The sequence below is a fragment of the Nerophis lumbriciformis genome, linkage group LG09 (assembly GCF_033978685.3).
Source record: "Nerophis lumbriciformis linkage group LG09, RoL_Nlum_v2.1, whole genome shotgun sequence".
In the NCBI taxonomy this organism is placed as follows: Eukaryota; Metazoa; Chordata; class Actinopteri; order Syngnathiformes; family Syngnathidae; genus Nerophis; species Nerophis lumbriciformis.
In genome coordinates, this window is record NC_084556.2 from 4198530 (window position 1) to 4218699 (window position 20170).

The 20170-nt window shown below is 39.7% G+C and overlaps 2 protein-coding genes across 3 annotated transcripts in view; both read left to right on the forward strand.

Moving 5' to 3' along the window:
- LOC133607802 (cullin-5) overlaps positions 1 to 921 on the forward strand; it is a 43292-nt gene extending 42371 nt beyond the window's left edge. Inside the window, exon 19 of the mRNA XM_061962765.1 lies at positions 608 to 921. Coding sequence (XP_061818749.1) covers positions 608 to 802 — 195 coding nt within the window. The 3' untranslated portion in view covers positions 803 to 921. The remainder of the gene's footprint in view (positions 1 to 607) is intronic.
- Positions 922 to 1762: 841 nt separating this feature from the next.
- Positions 1763 to 20170, forward strand: part of capn5b (calpain 5b) — a 172561-nt gene continuing 154153 nt past the window's right edge. For both annotated transcript variants that reach the window (XM_061962782.2, XM_061962783.2), the window contains exons 1-2: positions 1763 to 1958; positions 2356 to 2554. The gene's annotated coding sequence lies outside the window, so the exon portion shown is untranslated. The remainder of the gene's footprint in view (positions 1959 to 2355; positions 2555 to 20170) is intronic.

The following is a 20170-nucleotide window of genomic DNA, read 5'->3' on the forward strand; positions in this document are numbered from 1 at the left end:
TAACACCTGAGCAGTGCCAGAAACTCATCGACTCCATGCCACGCCGCATTAACGCAGTAATTGAGGCAAAAGGAGCTCCAACCAAGTATTAAGTATTGTACATGCTCATATTTTTCATTTTCATACTTTTCAGTTGGCCAACATTTCTAAAAATCCCTTTTTTGTATTAGCCTTAAGTAATATTCTAATTTTGTGACACACGGAATTTTGGATTTTCATTTGTTGCCACTTCAAATCATCAAAATTAAATGAAATAAACATTTGAATGCATCAGTCTGTGTGCAATGAATAAATATAATGTACAAGTTACACCTTTTGAATGCAATTACTGAAATGAATCAAGTTTTTCAAAATATTCTAATTTACTGGCTTTTACCTGTATTCACTTCAGCCCTCAGGCAAACGTTTGTGCACCCCTGCTTTAGATCATCTAAAATTGTTATGGGTATGTCTATTAGGCCATTTGCCGGGAGTCTCAGTACACTTTTTAAGTTGACTTACTCTCACTGCTTCACACTCGCATTAGTTAAATTAGTTGTTGGTGCAAACTGTCACTCGCACTGATTTCTCCCGTTTTTGTTTTTCTTTCTCCCCCGCCTACCTTCAGGAGGCCATAATCCAGATCATGAAGATGAGGAAGCGCATCAACAACGCCCAGCTGCAGACGGAGCTGGTGGAGATCTTAAAGAACATGTTTTTACCACAGAAGAAGATGATCAAGGAGCAGATCGAGTGGCTGATCGATCACAAGTACATCAAGCGGGACGAGACCGATATAAACACCTTCATCTACATGGCATAGCACAGCGGCGCGTGTGACGGTTTGGACTTATTTTTTGGGGGTGGGTTTCGATCAGGCCTGATGGACACTAGATTACTTCCAGGCCCCCTCCCCCAATCCCCTTGTCCCCTATTTAAGAATACATCCTGTGCAGGGAGGCATGAATTAAAGACTTGAGACCTATTTAAAAACACTTCCTGCCTTAAAGTTGTACAAAGGAAAGATAAAAAAAAAAAGAGTCTGCACCTAGTGGTTGTTACTGTTTTTATTTGGGATGTCAGATGAGGGTGTAATTCATGTTTCTTGTTTTGGTTTTTCCGGAACGCTACGGCGTGCCCGGCTAGTCTCATGCTTGATGCTTGTGGAATTCTACTGACTGGCTTGAGGATCCTGGAAAACGTTTTTGTTTTGTTTGTTTGTTTTAAACAGTCTGAGCGAGGCGCCTGTGCTTTCTTGCCTGCGCCGCCCCACCCGCTCCCGTTGTTTGTATTGTTGTTGTGAGAGTAAGTAATCACTGATAATCAGGACTTCCGAGAGTGCAGCCAGTGCCACACAGCAGTACAGTAGGATGGGTGTCCCCGGGGTCAGCGGGGGGGGCAGTCCTAACCCCGGGAGCTTATTTGTATTAGCAAAAACAAAACAAAAATCACTATTTTCTGCAGGAAGTCCCGGGAGGAGAGGCAGAGGTCAGTATTAAGCTTGGTGAAATTCATACGATTCAGAAGGCGTGTACCGTGAGATGTGAATATTGAAATAAAAACAGCACCTTATCATGAAAACACATGCAGACATGCATTTTTGTCCTGCTTTCCCAGTCGTGAGCCCGTTTGACATGATGTACTTCAAAGGGGCCAGTAGGTGGCGTCAGAGCAAAGCTCTTAAGAAACACTGTTTAAAATGTCCATTTTTTTAGAATTGACATGAAATGTCAATATTTGTGGGTGTGTCACAATTTACAGATTGCATATTCATTGATCTAGATTGTGTTTAATTTGCAATTGTGTTCTGTTACAGGTTGTTCAAGCGACCTGCTGACTTTAATTAGACTGCTATTTTTCCTAATTACAGATTCGCCTTGGATGTGTGACAAAGGGATGGGGGAATAGGAATAACCATACAGCAGGCCTCTCCGCCGTGCGCATGCGCTGTCATCAGTCCTTTTTGCCATAGAAAGCTGGTAAGACTTCCTACTTTCAAAATAATGTCAGCATGATTTGAGTGGCTATTCGTGTTGGGACTCATACGGAGAACATAATAGTGGTCAAATAATACGATTTTTGTTATTTATGGGTTGAATACATCTAATGTTCTGTTTGTAAGTGACATATATCTAAGCTAGCTGCTAGCTACGTCGTATTTATGTCAGCCCAGCCGAGGCTACACTTTATAAATACATGACTTCTCACTTTTAATACGAATTGACTGAAATAACGTTAATATCACGCATTACTTCTCACTTTTAGTATTAATTGACTAATATCACGCCACAAAGCTGAAAACATGTTGAACTTATTTTGAAAAGCGGCGGAATTTCCGGTGTTTTGGCGGAATGATACATGCCAGCTTGACACTAGCTCCAGCGGAGGAGGAGAGAGGAACTCCGGCGGAGGACCAGGGAGGAGAGAGCGTGGTGGTGAGGAACCCCGGCAGCCCCTCTCCCCCCACCCCCGACCCTGGAGAGCGAGAGTTGGACCCGGCCGGACCCCCACCCCGGTCCCCGGAGGAGAGGACCCGAGAGAGAACCACGTTGCCACGGGAGAGGCCTCCGCTCAGGTAACCGCGACGACTCCCCGGGATCTCGCCTCCTCGCCCGGAGCGTAGGGATGCTGTAGAGGCGGTCGGTCGGTCGGTCGGTGAGCGAGTTGCACGAAGCGGCTCGTTAAATCTCTGGAGATCCGAGATGCTATTACTTACTGAGCGTTTCATTTAGAGGGCTCGACTTACTGGGCATGAAAAGATGAAGGAGGGGGAGAAAAAAAAAAAATCCAAACACTAAGCCTGTACGTCTGCGCATAAAAACAGCGGCATTTATGCCAGCAGCACCGCATATCTTGCTTGTACTGCTATTATGTCTTATTCAAATCTATAGGTGATAACTTCATGTGGATTCACTCCTATGCTTTCAAATAATAGGAAATATACATCATGCAGAGCGTATGGCATCCATGTATGCTCTGCTACAACACTAAAGAAAACATCCCAGTATAGTGATGTCATGTTCTCTAATATATTGCCTACAAACCGGGGGCTAGAAATGTTATCAATTAGGCTTAAAAAAAAAATCCTGCCTCTTAATGCACCGCTGCCTCGGTCTGATCCTTTACAGCCATCTTCTTCCGTGTGCTCTCATCATGAATTACTTACTTCAAGAAGTGTATTGTTGTGCCAAAAAAGACACATTCAAATGCCAGCCTGCGCAGTCTTAAGACCTACAGTACAGCATTTTACGGCAGCGTTTGCCTTCCAAGATACAGGCGGTAGCATCCGGGCACGCAGTGTGAAGAAAAAGAAGAATACGGAGTAATAATAATATTAAACAATTGAAAACTGGTTTTACGAGTAAAGAAATCGGAGACTAAAGTCATGTTCGGAACCCCCCATTTAAGGGCAAGGTCCTCCGAATTTCCTTTTATTCCAATAAAGCCAGTATTGAAGACAAACATTAATGTATTCTACAAAAATGAGTAAACACAAACAGTCGCAATACCAAACTGAGCTGTCTAAAGTCTGGCACGTTCTCTGAAAATGGTCGCACTGTCCATCTCGCAGCCCCGCCTTGGCGGAGATTTCACACCGAAAGTTAAACACATCTTCCCCCTCTGACTTCGTCTAGTTCCATACCTCGCTCCCTAAAGCCTAAATGAGATTAACAACTATGTTTAACCAATTTGGCGCCCTAGGCAAGATTTTAGGTGGCACCCCCCCACATCGGCAGTGAAGTGTATATACTCACAAGAAACCGAATAGCTTTGTCTTTGACCTTTTTTTTTTAAACTTACAACTATACCTAATATATAAAGGGGTGGAAAAGTGACTATTATCTGCAGGGCAAACATTAGCTAACCAGAAGGCAATAACAATGTAAACAAAAAACACCTGCTTAAAAGATCTAATACAAATGTCCCTGAGGAATGTAAGGTGGGAGTACTGTAATTACCTAACGTTACATTATTATTTTCCATAACAATTTAGCCCCCTCCACAATATTAACCCGACGTTAAAACAGAACTAGCTATTTATTGATTAGCAATTGCCGAATCATGTAAAATTAGCTTAATGCTAAAAAGCCAGGTTACTATCACATTCTGTAACAGACAAATAATTTCATGTAGGCTAACGTTACCTCCCTGCTACCTCTGTCTTTTCTCGTTTCTCCTCCTCTTCTTTTCTCTTTTTTCTTCCCTGGGCACCTGACAGTTTTGGCCATTTTTGACATCTTGTGTTGATTTTTTGATGTGGTGACGTCCAAAAAGAGTCATGATACGGGAAGGGAGGGGACGCACCGTGCGGTGGGAGGGGGGGGGGGGGGGTGTAATGTTGTAACAAATAATATTTCTATTAAATAGGCTTTACTTTGCATTTTAATTAACGTGGGATTATTTTTTGTATTTAGAAAGAATAGTACCAACTTTTTTTTTTCTTTTTTTTTTTCTCCAACATTTGTGGCACTGGCGTGGCGCCCCCTGATGGACGGCGCCCTTAGCATTTGCCTATACGGCCTATGCCACGGGCCGGCCCTGTTTACACTGCAGGCCAAAGTGGACCATACTTGATTTTTTTTCCAAATCTATTTTTTTCCCCCCGCAGCTGACTCTTTTGATACCAAGTAAGTCATGTGATCTTTATCGGACTCCAGTATAAACGCGCACAGGCCCCAATGTTCAGTTCAGTTCAGTTCAGTTTATTTCGAACATGCATACGATACAATGTAATGCGCCACATATTTCCAGATGTTTCATTACAGCACGTCCGAAAAGTAGTAGGAACTTGTAGTTTGAACAGTCTATTAAACTGAATCATATTGGTGCTTTGTTTGATTTCTTTGGTTAATCCATTCCATAATTTAATTCCACATACGGATATGCTAAAGTTTGTAAGTGTTGTACGAGCATACAAATGTTTTAAATTAGATTTTCTTCTAAAGGGGAACATTATCACCAGACCTATGTAAGCGTCAATATATACCTTGATGTTGCAGAAAAAAGACCATATATTTTTTTAACCGATTTCCGAACTCTAAATGGGTGAATTTTGGCGAATTAAACGCCTTTCTATTATTCGCTCTCGGAGCGATGACGTCACAACGGGAAGCAATCCGCCATTTTCTCAAACACATTACAAACACCGAGTCAAATCAGCTCTGTTATTTTCCGTTTTTTTCGACTGTTTTCCGTACCTTAGAGACATCATGCCTCGTCGGTGTGTTGTCGGAGGGTGTAACAACACGAACAGGGACGGATTCAAGTTGCACCAGTGGCCCAAAGATGCGAAAGTGGCAAGAAATTGGACGTTTGTTCCGCACACTTTACCGACGAAAGCTATGCTACGACAGAGATGGCAAGAATGTGTGGATATCCTGCGACACTCAAAGCAGATGCATTTCCAACTGGACTGGACAGATCAGCTTTCAGGAAAAGAGAGCGGATGAGGGTATGTCTACAGAATATATTAATTGATGAAAACTGGGCTGTCTGCACTCTCAAAGTGCATGTTGTTGCCAAATGTATTTCATATGCTGTAAACCTAGTTCATAGTTGTTAGTTTCCTTTAATGCCAAACAAACACATACCAATCGTTGGTTAGAAGGCGATCGCCGAATTCGTCCTCGCTTTCTCCCGTGTCGCTGGCTGTCGTGTCGTTTTCGTCGGTTTTGCTTGCATACAGTTTAAACCGATATGGCTCAATAGCTTCAGTTTCTTTTTCAATTTCGTTTTCGCTACCTGCCTCCACACGACAACCATCCGTTTCAATACATGCGTAATCTGTTGAATCGCTTAAGCCGCCGAAATCTGAGTCTGAATCCGAGCTAATGTCGCTATAACTTGCTGTTCTTTCCGCCATGTTTGTTTGTATTGGCATCACTGTGTGACGTCACAGGAAAATGGACGGGTGTATATAACGATGGTTAAAATCAGGCACTTTGAAGCTTGTTTAGGGATATTGCGTGATGGGTAAAATTTTGAAAAAAAACTTCGAAAAATAAAATAAGCCACTGGGAACTGATTTTTAATGGTTTTAACAGTTCTGAAATTGTGATAATGTTCCCCTTTCTAAGGTTATATTTCTCCTCTTTTGTTGAGAAGAATTGTTGTACATTCTTGGATAGAAGGTTATATATTTTGCTTTGTACATCATTGTAGCTGTTTGCAAATGCACCAAATCGTTGAATTTCAATATTTTTGATTCAATAAATAAAGGGTTTGTATGTTCTCTATATCCAACATTATTATGTATTATTCTAACTGATCTTTTTTGTAACACCTTTAGTGAATGAAGCGCACATTTGTAGTTGTTTCCCCATAATTCTACACAATAACTCAAATATGTTAACACTAGCAAGCAGTAAAGAGTATGAAGTGATTTTTGGTCTAGAACCGGGGTGTCAAACTCATTTTAGATCGGGGACCACATGGAGAAAAATCTACTCCCAAGTGGGCCGTACTGTTAAAATCATGGCACGATTACTTAAAAATAAAGACAACTTCAGATTGTTTTCTTTGTTTAAAAATAGAACAAGCACATTCTGAAAATGTACAAATCATAATGTTGTTGTTTTTTTTTCCACACTTACATGTTTATTTGTTGTTATTTATACTTTCTGAATAAATTATGTGATAATGTTCATCAGTGAACTCATTGGTGTTAATTTTCAATCTATCAAGATAAAAAAATCAAATTACAGTATGTTATTTATGTAGTTTGCTCATTTTCCTCGACTGGTGCACTAACATGTGGTTTATTTTTTTTACATATGTAGCATCATCTACAAAGATACAAAGAATTGTTATTGCGACATCGAGTGGACACATTTCGAACGGTAGTTTCTTTCATTAAAAAAGTTCGGCTCATTTTTATACTTAGCAAACTCATCCCGCGGGCCAGATAAAACCTGTATCAGGCCCGCGGGCCATACGTTTGACACCCCTGGTCTAGAACATGTTTTGCTTTATTCAGTATTGACGTGTTTCTTGCTACTTTATGTTGTATATTTTTTTACATGAGATTTCCAGTTCATTTTATCATCTATTATTACACCCAAAAATTTGTTTTCTTATACCCTTTCAATATCTACTCCGTCTACTTGTAATCGACATCACTCGCAGGCATGTAAAATATCTGCGTGCATGCGGAAATCCGTGTTTTTAAACATTCATTTTTGCGTCAAAATATCACTTCCACGTTTTTTTAAATAAAATATCAATAAAAATACGAACGCTTGTCTTGGCCGCAGGTACCGTGCTTTTCGGAGTATAAGTCGCACCGGAGTATAAGTCGCACCGGAGTATAAGTCCTTAATCACTCGTCTTGAGAACTGTGTGGGCATTAAGGGCGCCGCCCTCAACTGGTTCCGGTCGTACCTAACCGACAGGAGTTTTTGTGTAAAAGTAGACAGTTTTATGTCGTCCACAGCTCCTTTACCACATGGGGTCCCCCAGGGCTCAATCCTTGCCCCAATTTTATTTGCGCTTTACCTTCTCCCCCTTGGTTCTATTTTTAGGAAGTACAGTATTGCATTTCATTTTTATGCCGATGATTGCCAGATTTATTTTCCCATGGCACAAAATAACACGGTTCAACGTCTTATTGACTGCCTGCACGACATCAAAGTCTGGCTTTCAGCTAACTTCCTGAGCCTAAATGAAGACAAAACAGAAGTTATGTTGTTCGGTCCAAGTCGCTCTCCCTCCCCCAACGTTGACCTCGGCACTCTGACCCCGTATCTCAGCGACTCTGTCACAAACCTGGGGGTAAAGTTTGACTCAGATTTTAAATTCGAAAAACAAATCAGCAGCGTCGTTCAAAAAAGCTTTTATCAATTACGCCAAATAGCGAAAGTGAAACCGCTTCTATCAAGACATGATCTTGAGAAATTAATCCACGCTTTTATCTCGACTCGTCTTGATTATTGTAATGCCCTGTATGTTGGCATTAGCCAGGCCTCCCTCGCCCGCCTGCAGCTCGTGCAGAACTCTGCTGCTCGTCTGCTAACACAGACCCGCAGACGTGAGCACATCACCCCTATTTTAGCGTCCCTTCACTGGCTCCCTGTGCGTTACCGAATACATTTTAAACTCCTTTTATTTGTTTTTAAATGTCTAAACAACCTCGCGCCAACCTATCTCTCCGACCTCCTTCAGCCTTACTGCCCCACCCGATCCTTAAGATCAGCCGATCAGCTGCTGTTGACGGTCCCTGACACAAGGCTGAAGCTTAGAGGTGACAGAGCTTTCGCCGTTGCTGCTCCCAAGCTCTGGAACGACCTACCCCTGAGTGTTAGACAAGCCTCCTCTCTTCCTGTTTTTAAATCTCTCTTAAAAACATACTTTTATTCCATGGCTTTTAACACTGAGTGATATCCATCCTGCAATGGCGCCCCATAATACACCTGCTGTGATCCTGTTTTTATGTTTTTATTAATTCTATTTTAATTATTTATTTTCTATCGTGTTCTGTTTGTGTTGTGTTGTGTTTGCTCGGTACTCGTTTTATCTTTTAACCTGCTCATTGTACAGCACTTTGGCTACCCCTGTGGTAAATTTTAAATGTGCTCTATAAATAAAGTTGATTTGATTTGATTTGATTTGAAAATATCACTTCCACGTTTTTTTAAATAAAATATCAATAAAAATACGAACGCTTGTCTTGGCCGCAGGTACCGTGTTTTTCGGAGTATAAGTCGCACCGGAGTATAAGTCGCACCGGAGTATAAGTCGCACCGGAGTATAAATCGCACCGGCCGAAAATGCATAATAAAGAAGGAAAAAAAAACATATATAAGTCGCACTGGAGTATAAGTCGCATTTTTTGGGGAAATTTATTTGATAAAACTCAACACCAAGAATAGACTTTTGAAAGGCAATTTAAAATAATTAAAGAATAGTGAACAAAAGGCTGAATAAGTGTACGTTATACAGTGTTGGGTTAGTTACTGAAAACCAGTAACTAGTTACAGTTACTAGTTACTTAATTTCAAAAGTAACTCAGTTACTAACTCAGTTACTTTTTTCTTGTTTTTGTTTGTATAGTATTGTTCTTGTATTATATTGTTTATGTTAAATAGGGAGTGAGTGAGAGGGGTTGGGATATTATAAGCAATTGCTTCATCCAACCCCTTTTCAAGCCATGCATAAATGTCTCTGCCAAAATGTAAAAAAAAAATAAAAAAAAATGTGTGTTGTGCAGGTTTGAAATAAATACTTCAATCAATCAATCAATCACTTACACCAAAAAGTAATGCGTTACTGTGAAAAGTAACTATTTAGTTACTTTTTTTAAAGCTCCCATTAATGCCCTTTTAGCCTTCATTTCAGTGCTGTTATTGCACTGGAGAATAATACAATGTGTTGATCAACTTGACATGCATTTGCATCACTGAACTCTGCTAAGCAATGTGCTCTACATACAACACACAGAGACAAAGATATGTTTCAAAGGGCCAATTTATTTCAGGCCAGAACAAATTGACAAAACTATTTTAAATAGCTGCAACATAACATACCAGAGGTGGGACCAAGTCATTGTTTTGCAAGTCACAAGTAAGTCTCAAGTCTTTGCCCTCAAGTCCGAGTCAAGTCCCGAGTCAAGACAGGCAAGCCCCGAGTCAAGTCCAAAGTCAAGACTGGAAAGTCTCAAGTCAAGTCCTAAGTCCTGCATTTTGAGTTTCGAGTCCTTTCAAGTCCTTTTAACCACAGACTAATATATTAACACAGATTGTGTATGCTTTTCAAACGCTGTATTTATTTATTAAAACAAGTGCATTTTAAATTGCAGGAAAGAAAATTGTGCTGACATTGCACTTTATAATAGCACTATTAACCAGTCATTTTAAACATTAACTCATTCCTTTACAGAACAAACACATTAAAAAATAAAGTGCAAATGTACTTATTTGTACAAAAGTGTTAACATTGAAAAAACATGACATATACGTGAACATAACAAAAAAGTTGTACTTTTTATATGTCAGGGCCCTATGCTGCATTGCATTTGCAAAAGACCAAATTAGCCAAGAGTCTGTCAGTCATTTGTGCACGATGGGGGCGTAGTATGATGCCACCATGGCTGAAAACTCGCTCCACTGGAGCACTGGAGGCAGGCACTGCCAAGACTCATGGCCACTCGGAACAGTGAAGGAAGAGTCTTCATGTTCAATGCCCAGAACAAAAGGGGAGAGAGGTTTTTTGGGTTGGTGCACTACTTGTAAGTGTATCTTGTGTTTTTTACGTTGATTTAATAAAAAAAATAAATAAAATAAATTATTTCTTGTGCGGCCCGATACCAATCGATCCACGGACCAGTACCGGGCCGCGGCCCGGTGGTTGGGGACCACTGAGGTAAACAACCAACAGTATGTCAGAAAGCTAGCTAAAACGGTACACATATTCATAATATAGTATACATTTTAACTGACCTTTATTTTACTATTTTTGTCTTTTTTTAGGTGGCTAAAATACGCGGTGCTGCTGACCGCCGTCTAACGTTACGTGTGATATATTGACTAACGTAACCCTGCTTGAAAAAAATCACTGAACAAAAAGTATGAATAAGGTAGTGAACTGCAACAGATTCCCGTGTTTGCAATAATGTTATAACGTTAGCAGTGAGTTTACAGCCTCACTGATTTAACTACACAGCAAATAAAAGTCACGTTACTTAGCCAATAAACGTTATCTTACATTCAAAACTTACCGTTCTTTGTGCAACTTCAAATGCCGGACGAAGTTGGAAGTTGTTGCCTCTCCATCAGTAATTTTCGAACCGCATGTGTTGCATACTGCAAACCGTTTTGTGTTGACCACCTCGTAATTTTTATACCCAAACGAAATTATTTTAGTTATCATTTTTTGTTCACTGGCGTGTGGTTTGGACATGTCTTCTTCGTTGGTTGTCCTGCAATTTGATTGGATGAATGCTGTGTGATGAAAACAAAGTAGATCTAATTTGATTGGCTGTTGCACTGAGACCACACCAGCTGACACACGCAACGCTGATAGACAAGTACACAATGAAAAATACGGAGCGCTCCCGAATAACTTTTTCATCTTTGGGTTTTGGCGAAAGTAGCAAGTCATGTCAAGTCATGTCAATTCAAAAGGCTCAAGTCCAAGTGAAGTCACAAGTCATTGATGTTAAAGTCTAAGTCGAGTTGCAAGTCTTTTTACATTTTGTCAAGTCGAGTCTAAAGTCATCAAATTCATGACTCGAGTCTGACTCGAGTCCAAGTCATGTGACTCGAGTCCACACCTCTGTAACATACGTAAGTAACAAACAGCATAATGACAACATAACTGTAAAGCTGGCTTCACCTAAGGAAGGCACACGTGACATACACAGAGCCTAACCAGGCAGATTTGAATTGTTGTTTTGGGCAGTAGACGGGATCTTTGATCCAAGACACAACTTACATTTAACTAAAATGTTCTTTTCTTTGTGCTCGACAAAAGAAAAGAAGTGAGAATATCTCATACTTGCCAACCCTTCTGAATTGCAGTGCCTCTCCCCGGGATAACCATTCTCCCAAATTTCTCCCGATTTCCAGCCGGACTTAAGGCACGTACCCCAACAGGTCCGTGCGGACCTGAGTGAGGACAGCCTGTCGTCACGTCCGCTTGGCCAACCAAAAAGTAACCACAGAACACTATACCGTATAGTCGTATAGTGTTCTGTGGTTACTTTTTGGTTGGCCAACGGTTTACGTTGTATTGCCCTCCCCTTCCCACACCCAGACACACACACACAGAGAGAGCGCAGAGGAAGAATCAGAAGCACGTCACTGCTTCGCTGCAATAAAACACACTCAGATCTTCTGTTTCTAACCGATACTACATAGAAAGTAACGTAAAATAACGCAGTAACGCATCTTGTATTAACGGTAACTGAGTTACTGAATATAAAAAATAACGCGTTAGATTACTAGTTACCGCCGAAACTAACGGCGTTACAGTAACGCGTTACAAACACTGACGTTATATGACGCATAAATAACCAACTGAGAAGGTGCCTGGTAGAGATGCGCGGTTTGCGGACACAACCGCGGAGTCCGCGGATTATCCGCGGATCGGGCGGATGAAATAAAAAAAAATAAGATTTTATCCGCTCGCGGGTCGGGTCGGGCGGATTAATTAGATTTTTTTTTTTTTTTTTTTTTTTTGCGGGTGGCAGTTAAACCAATTCGGAAATATATATACATAGTTAAATGTTGTTACCCACATACGAAAAACGAGCAGGCACCTGCTGCATATGCCACAACAGAAGAAAAAAAAAAAAAGAAGAGATGGACACTTTTACGGAGCGGAGAAGGGACGCCTCGCTGGGGTCCGGGACCGAGGCCCCTTCCCCCGAGAGGGCCCCACCGCTCCCATATGATTGCGCACTGGTGTGCGTCTGGGTCGTGACAGCGTGGCACGCGAATGTCTGTGCATTGGATCAGTCTCCTTTCTTTAACAGGCAAAAGCTTTATAACCTCACCATACCTGCCAACTTTTAAATCAGAAAAACCTAGTAGCCAGGGTCCAAGGGCCGCAGGCCCCGGTTGGTCCAGGACAAAGTCCTGGTGGAGGGTTCAGGGCTTCGCCCCCCGACGCAAAATGATTATTAGCATTCAGACAGGTTAAAATGTTGCTAAAACCATCACTTTTCTATCAGTCACAGTGACTTTTCAAAACAAAAATATTACAGCAAAAATCATATGGGTTGATTGACATGTTTATTCTGTAAGCTAACTTCAATAGTTTGAAATTATTTTGACAGTTAATGCCAGTTATCTTGTCAACCTTTCACAAGACTTCAATTTGTTAATTGAAAGTATAAATAGTATAAACACTTTTAACAGTATGTCGTGCTGTGAAATACAGCTGACAGGATTGCGCATGCACGGTGCAGGAGAACAAAGGACTTCTTTCATTTAAGGTTTGTGATAAACCATCAAACTCATTCGTTAAAAGGACTCTATAGTAATATAAAGCGAATTTTTCTGGACATTATCATGCAAGAAAGGTTTATTTTTGGGATCGCGATCACCGCGTAATGATTTTTAAAGGTTGCATTACATTATTAACTGTCCCATGTGATCAGCCAGTGCGATTGGAAGTCCATGCTCAATTATTGCCTCCGTAAATAAAACTTCGGCATTTATCACATCCAAAGAATCTGTTTGGGCGACGAAAAACGTTGAAAGTTTTCCACTTGTATAGCTAGCAACTGCATTAGACGTGTGTTTTTTTGTCCCAACGTGGTCTTTTACATCGCTAATTCCTCCGTGTCCGATCGAAAAATCTTGTCTGCACAAGGTGCAATTCGCGTAGTTTTCACCCTTTTTTTTTTTTTTAAATTAATATTAGATATATAACAACGGGCGGATGGCGGGCGGGTGCAGTTCTGATCAAACGTTACATCGGGTGGATGGCGGATGGTTGACGACTTTCTGACGCGGTTGCGGATGAAATAATTGCCTATCCGCGCATCTCTAGTGCCTGGTATGTTAACGTAACATATTATGGTAAGAGTCATTCAAATAACTATAACATATAGAACATGCTATACGTTTACCAAACAATCTGTCACTCCTAATCGCTAAATCCCATGAAATCTTATACGTCTAGTCTCTTACGTGAATGAGCTAAATAATATTATGTGATATTTTACGGTAATGTGTTAATAATTTCACACATAAGTCGCTCCTGAGTATAAGTCGCACCCCCGGCCAAACTATGAAAAAAAACTGCGACTTATAGTCCGAAAAATACGGTACTCTCTGTTCTTCATGCCTAAACGCAGCACCGAGTTGCAAGACGAGGAGCACCGAAACAAGCTCACAAGTTAGCTAACCATCTAGCTAGCACAGGTCTAGGCAAAACACGGCCTGCGGGCCACATGCGGCCTGTTAAGATTTTCAATCCGACCGGCCGGATGTTGTACATAATTTATTTTTAGACCTTTAACATCTAAACTGTCGCCGCCATTATGATCTTCAGTGCTGTTTTTAAATGACCGTAAGTCTTGGACTATACAAAGTATTTCATTGGTCGAAACATGTGCTTATGAGTGTTGTAGGAGTTATTACTGTAATCTACGTCAGTGGTTCTCAAATGGGGGTACGCATACCCCTGGGGCTACTTGAAGGTATGCCAAGGGGTACGTGAGATTTTTTTTAAATATTCTAAAAATAGCAACAATTCAAAAATCCTTTATGAATATAAATAAAAACCTATCTTGTTTTCCAAATAGTTCAAGAAAGAACACTACAAATGAGCAATATTTTGCACTGTTATACAATTTAATAAATCATAAACTGATGACATAGTGCTGTATTTTACTTCTTTATCTCTTTTTTTCAACCAAAAATGCTTTGCTCTGATTAGGGGGTACTTGAATTTAAAAAAAATTCACATGGGGTACATCACTGAAAAAAGGTTGAGAACCACTGATCATACTTGCCAACCCTCCCGGAATTTCCGGGAGACTCCCGAAATTCAGCGCCTCTCCCGAAAACCTCCCGGGACAAATTTTCTCCCGAAATTCAGGCGGACTCAGGTCCATGCCGTAAACAGCAATGTTGTGACACTCTTAAACAGGACAGTACTGCCATCTAGTGCATTTGATGAAAGCACTTTTGTGCGTGCCATACAGCTATGCACCATCAGAGAGGGTGTTCAGCATGGTTAGAAAAATAGTGACAGAGAATAGAACAAGGATGGACAATTCAACCCTTAACTCAACAATGAGTAGATGAGTGTTATGTGTGTGTATATGTGTAAATAAATGAACACTGAAATTCAAGTATTTATTTTATATATATACATATATATATATATATATATATATATATATATATATAAAATAAAATAAATATATATTTATAGCAAGAATTCACTGAAAGTCAAGTATTTATTGTGTGTATATATATATATATATATATATATATATATATATATATATATATATATATATGAAATACTTGACTTAGTATTTCTTATATATATATATATATATATATATGAAATACTTGACTTGGTGAATTCTAGCTGTAAATATACTCCTCCCCTCTTAACCACGCCCCGCCCCCAACCACACACCCCGCCCCGCCCCCTCACCTCCCGAAATCGGAGGTCTCAAGGTTGGCAAGTATGCCACTGATCTACGTCACAGCAGCTCAGAGGAGGAACAAAGCAGAGTGGGCGGGGTTTGTTTTCAGAGTAGCCAGCCCGAAACGCCTGTGTCACAAACAGATGCGGAAGCAGATATTTACAACACATTTCTGCATAAAAGTGATAATATATCACATTGTAGGTGTTTATTACACTTTGCATTCATATGTTGCTGTTTGTTACATTTTTGTTGTGTTTTGCTTGATTGTAAAAGATACACTACTATGGAGGAGCTGGTCTGAGAAGTAAAATATGTTCATATGTTGTTAATATTCAGTGTTTTATTGTTCATAGTTAATACTCAGTGGCCTAGTGGTTAGAGTGTCCGTCCTGAGATCGGTAGGTTGGGAGTTCAAATCCCGGCCGAGTCATACCAAAGACTATAAAAAAAATGGGACCCATTACCTCCCTGCTTGGCACTCAGCATCAAGGGTTGGAATTGGGGGTTGAATCACCAAAATGATTCCCGGGCGCAGCCGCCGCTGCTGCCCACTGCTTCCCTCACCTCCCAGGGGGTGATCAAGGGTGATGGGTCAAATGCAGAGAATAATTTCGCCACACCTAGTGTGTGTGACAATCATTGGTACTTTAACTTTAACTTTATTGTAAATCCTACTGTCTTTATTTTAACATACATTTTGGGTGTCCCATTCAGTAAAAAACTGTAAAATTCCATTCCGTTTTTTGGAGTTGGTCTGTCATAACTTTTTTAGAACTCTATCGGACATTGTGACTTTTGGTATTAGTGTTCCGGAAAAAAAGGGACCCTAACACACATACTGTACAGCAGATTTTTACAGCTAAATGTGTACGTATAATTTATACACACATACACTTTGGCCCCCCAGACACATTTTTTTTCTCTAAATGTGGCCCCCGAGTCGAAATATTTGCCCAGCTCTTGCCTCGGTTTGCCCTCCGAGCCAGAACGTTGACTGCGGTCTACTTGACTTGTAATTATATTTGGATGATAACAATCCGAACACTGTTAGTTCCAAACCAGTTGCAGTTCTAGAGCATGTATTAGTAGCCAGGGAGAAGGTATATTTTTGACGTGACGGATGTAAACAGAGGTCACAACACAGGAAGTATATTACCAGAGGGGGCTTGGTTACAGGATAAGAGTTGCCAAATGAGAAATGTTTTCGGAGTACTTTGCATGCAGGTTATAGAACAGGGGTGTCAAACTCATTTTAGCTCTAGAGGAAAATCTGTGCACACGCGGGCCGGACTATTAAAATCCTGGCATTAAAACTTCAAAATAAAGACAACTTCAGATTGTTTTCTTTGTCCTACTTTCTCAGTGGTACCTCACTTTTTGCTACTAATTATTTGCATTAGTTCAGACGAAAAACTGAATCGAGCTAAAAAAAAAAACTAAGCAATTCTTCCAAAAGGAAATCATGTAAATCCAATTAATCCTAAAACAATAATACAAAACACATTTTATGGAGCGAATAATTAAAGTTTTCCAATTATGCTAAATACAAAACCCAAAACCAGTGAAGTTGGCACATTGTGTAATTTGTGAATAAAAACAGAATACAATGATTTGCAAATCATTTTCAACTTATATTCAATTGAATAGACTGCAAAGACAAGATATTTAACGTTCGAACTGAGAAAATTGCAATTAATCATTAACTTAAAATTTAATGGCAGCAACACATTGCATAAAAGTTGGCACAGGGCATACTTGCCAACCTTGAGACCTCCGATTTCGGGAGGAGGGGGTGGGGCGGGCCGTGGTTAAGAGGGGAGGAGTATATTGACAGCTAGAATTCACCAAATCAAGTATTTCATACATATACAGTATATATATATATATATATATATATATATATATATATATATAGAGAGATATCTACATCCTGAAAATATGCAAACAAAACTGTGTTTAGATAATTGATACTTCAAACTTGCATAAATAAATATTAAGGAATATAACATAACTTGGCTTCTGAGAGTTTCAAAATGTAATGAATAAAATGCTAAAATTGTTGATAAACAAGCAATTATTTTAATGATTAAATATGGTCATTTTAAATGAATTATTATGATAATTTAAAATCAATTATTTCAAATATGTTTATTTTAATGTATAATTCTATGGCTGGATGTAATAAGGAGTCAGGAAAAAATACAAATAAAAATACAATTAATTTTGATGTTTTCAGCAAAATATAGTAAACATGTATTTGGTTTTTTTTTTTTGTAAATTATTAAATATATTTATTTTTAGGTAAGATAAACATAATGATACAATTTATCTCTAGTCTGGATGATTTAGTTCTTGTCACCCTGTTGTCCTCCCGTCATGAAAAAAGGCTGTCCTCACTCAGGTCCGCATGGAGCTGGAGGGGGCGTGGCTTCCAGCTCCGGCTGAAAATCGAGAGATTTTCGGGAGAATATTTGTCCCGGGAGGTTTTCAGGAGAGGTGCTGAATTTCGGGAGTCTCCCGGAAAATTCGGGAGGGTTGGCAAGTATAGCACAGGGGCATTTTTATCACTGTGTTACATGGTTTTTCCTTTTAACAACCCTTAGTAAACGTTTGGGAACTGAGGAGACCAATTTTTGAAGCTTTTCTCATTGTTGCTTGATGCACAGCTTAAGTTGTTCAACAATGGAAGACAGGTCTGGACTACAGGCAGACTCTTTTACTATGAAGCCACGCTGTTGGCATTGTCTTGCCGAAATAAGCAAGGGGCATCCATTATAATGTTGCTTGGATGTGTTGCTCCTAAACCTGTATGTACCTTTCAGCATGAATGGTATATTCACATATGTGTAAGTTACCCAAGCCTTGAGCACTAATACACCCCCATACCATCACAGATGCTGGCTTTTCAACTTTGCGCCTAGAACAATCCGGATGATTCTTTTCCTCTTTGTTCCGGAGGACACAACGTCCACAGTTTCCAAAAATGTTTTGAAATGTAGACTCGTCAGACCACAGAACACTTTTCCACTTTGCATCAGTCCAACTTAGATGAGCTCGGGCCCAGCGAAGCCGGCGGTGTTTCTGGCTTTCGCTTTGCATAGTAGAGTTTTAACTTGCACTTACAGATGTAGCTACGAACAGTAGTTACTGACAGTGGTTTTTTCCGAAGTGTTCCTGAGCCCATGTGGTGATATCCTTTACACACTGATGTCGTTTTTTGATGCATTACCGCCTGAGGGATCGAAGGTCCATAATATCATAGCTTGCGTGCAGTGACTTCTCCAGATTCTCTGTACCCTTTGATGATATTACGTCCTGTTGATGGTGAAATCCCTAAATTCCTTGCAATAGCTCGTTGAGAAATGTTGTTCTTAAACTGTTCGACAATTTGCTCATGAATTTGTTCACAAAGTGGTGACCCTTGCCCCATCCTTGTTTGTGAATGACTGAGCATTTCAGTGGCTTTTATACCCAATCATGGCACCCACCTGTTCCCCATTAGCCTGTTCACCTGCAGGATGTTCCAAATAAGTGTTTGATGAGCATTCCTCAACTTTCTCAGTCTTTATTGCTACTTGTGCCAGCTTTTTGAAACATGTCGCAGGCATCAAATTCCAAACGAGCTAATATTTGCAAAAAATAACAAAGTTTTCCAGTTCTAACGTTAAATATCTTGTCTTTGCAGTCTATTCAATTGAATATAGGTTGAAAATGATTTGCAAATCATTGTATTCTGTTTTTATTTACCATTTACACAACATGCTAACTTCACTGGTTTTGGGTTTTGTATATATAAATGACAAAGGGGATTCTGTTTTTGGCGTAATTTTGGGGAACGATACATAAGCAAATGGAGTAGTTTGTTACTCGCAGTGTTTGGCCCCAAGAAAACTAGAGAAAGTATTAAGTCCAAAACCAAATCATGTAAAAAGCGGGGTGTACAAAAACCGAGGTACCGCTGAATACAAAAAAGTTGAATTTCCCTGGGAGTAAGATCACAATATTATGAGAAACTAGATAGAAATTATAGTCTGGTGTAATTTATTTTTACTGCGATGAGGAACTGGAAATAAATCTGGAATCCAAGGGATTTTCATTTTGGATTTTCTAAAACATGAAAGAACAAAAATTCTCTCTACAGACAAAAAACCTACCTTGTGACTGATTGACCTGTTGTGTTTAATAGACAAACCATAGAAAACATTTAAGGACGTCATCATGAACATATTGATCTGTTACCCTCTATCGTCCATACACAGTCCCAGTGTCTTGGTCAATGACTCAAAGTATGCTTATGTGCTTTTCTAGGTCACCTCCGGCCATTTTGACTTTCAGTAAAATTCTTTATTCTGGTGGTGTTGCAAAAACTCAAGGGAGCGCAGAGCTCCGGCAAGGCCAATTTGCTGTCCTCCTAACTGAACTATAGCTGTAAACAATCCTGGAATTAAGCCTTTGTGTCCAAAAACACTCCTGCCTGGGGATGAGCTCTTTTATTGTACAGCCATAAAATACCATATCAATCTGTCCAAATGGTTTATATCTCATAGTCAAAACAGAGGATTGTTAAATTATATTTTTAGTGCAGTTTCTGACTCGTGTACCTAATTTGACTTGTGAATTTATAGTTGTGTGTCAATCATATCCTTTTTTTTTTAACATATCTTTACAGCTCGGGAAAAAAATTGTCTTTAGAAAGGATCCTTGCGGGACTCCACATGTAGCAAGATGTTCTAATGATTAGGCAAAATTCAGTGACTGGACACTTGCTTTTAGTACACCAGAAATACTTTTCCTTTTCAGAAAACTATAACCACAACAATAATAAACATGTCAAATTAAATACATCACTATAGAAAACGTAGAATTATGTTTTTACAATAAGTTTCTGATACAGGTTTATGATTCTAAGTGCAACAGCCTCGTGGTTAGAGCAGGGGTGCTCACACTTTTTCTGCAGGCGAGCTACTTTTCAATTGATCAAGTCGTGGGGATCTACCTCATTCATATATATAATTTATATTTACTTATTTATGAAATATATGTTTTTGTTAACAAGTTAAAGGTGTTTAATGATAATACAAG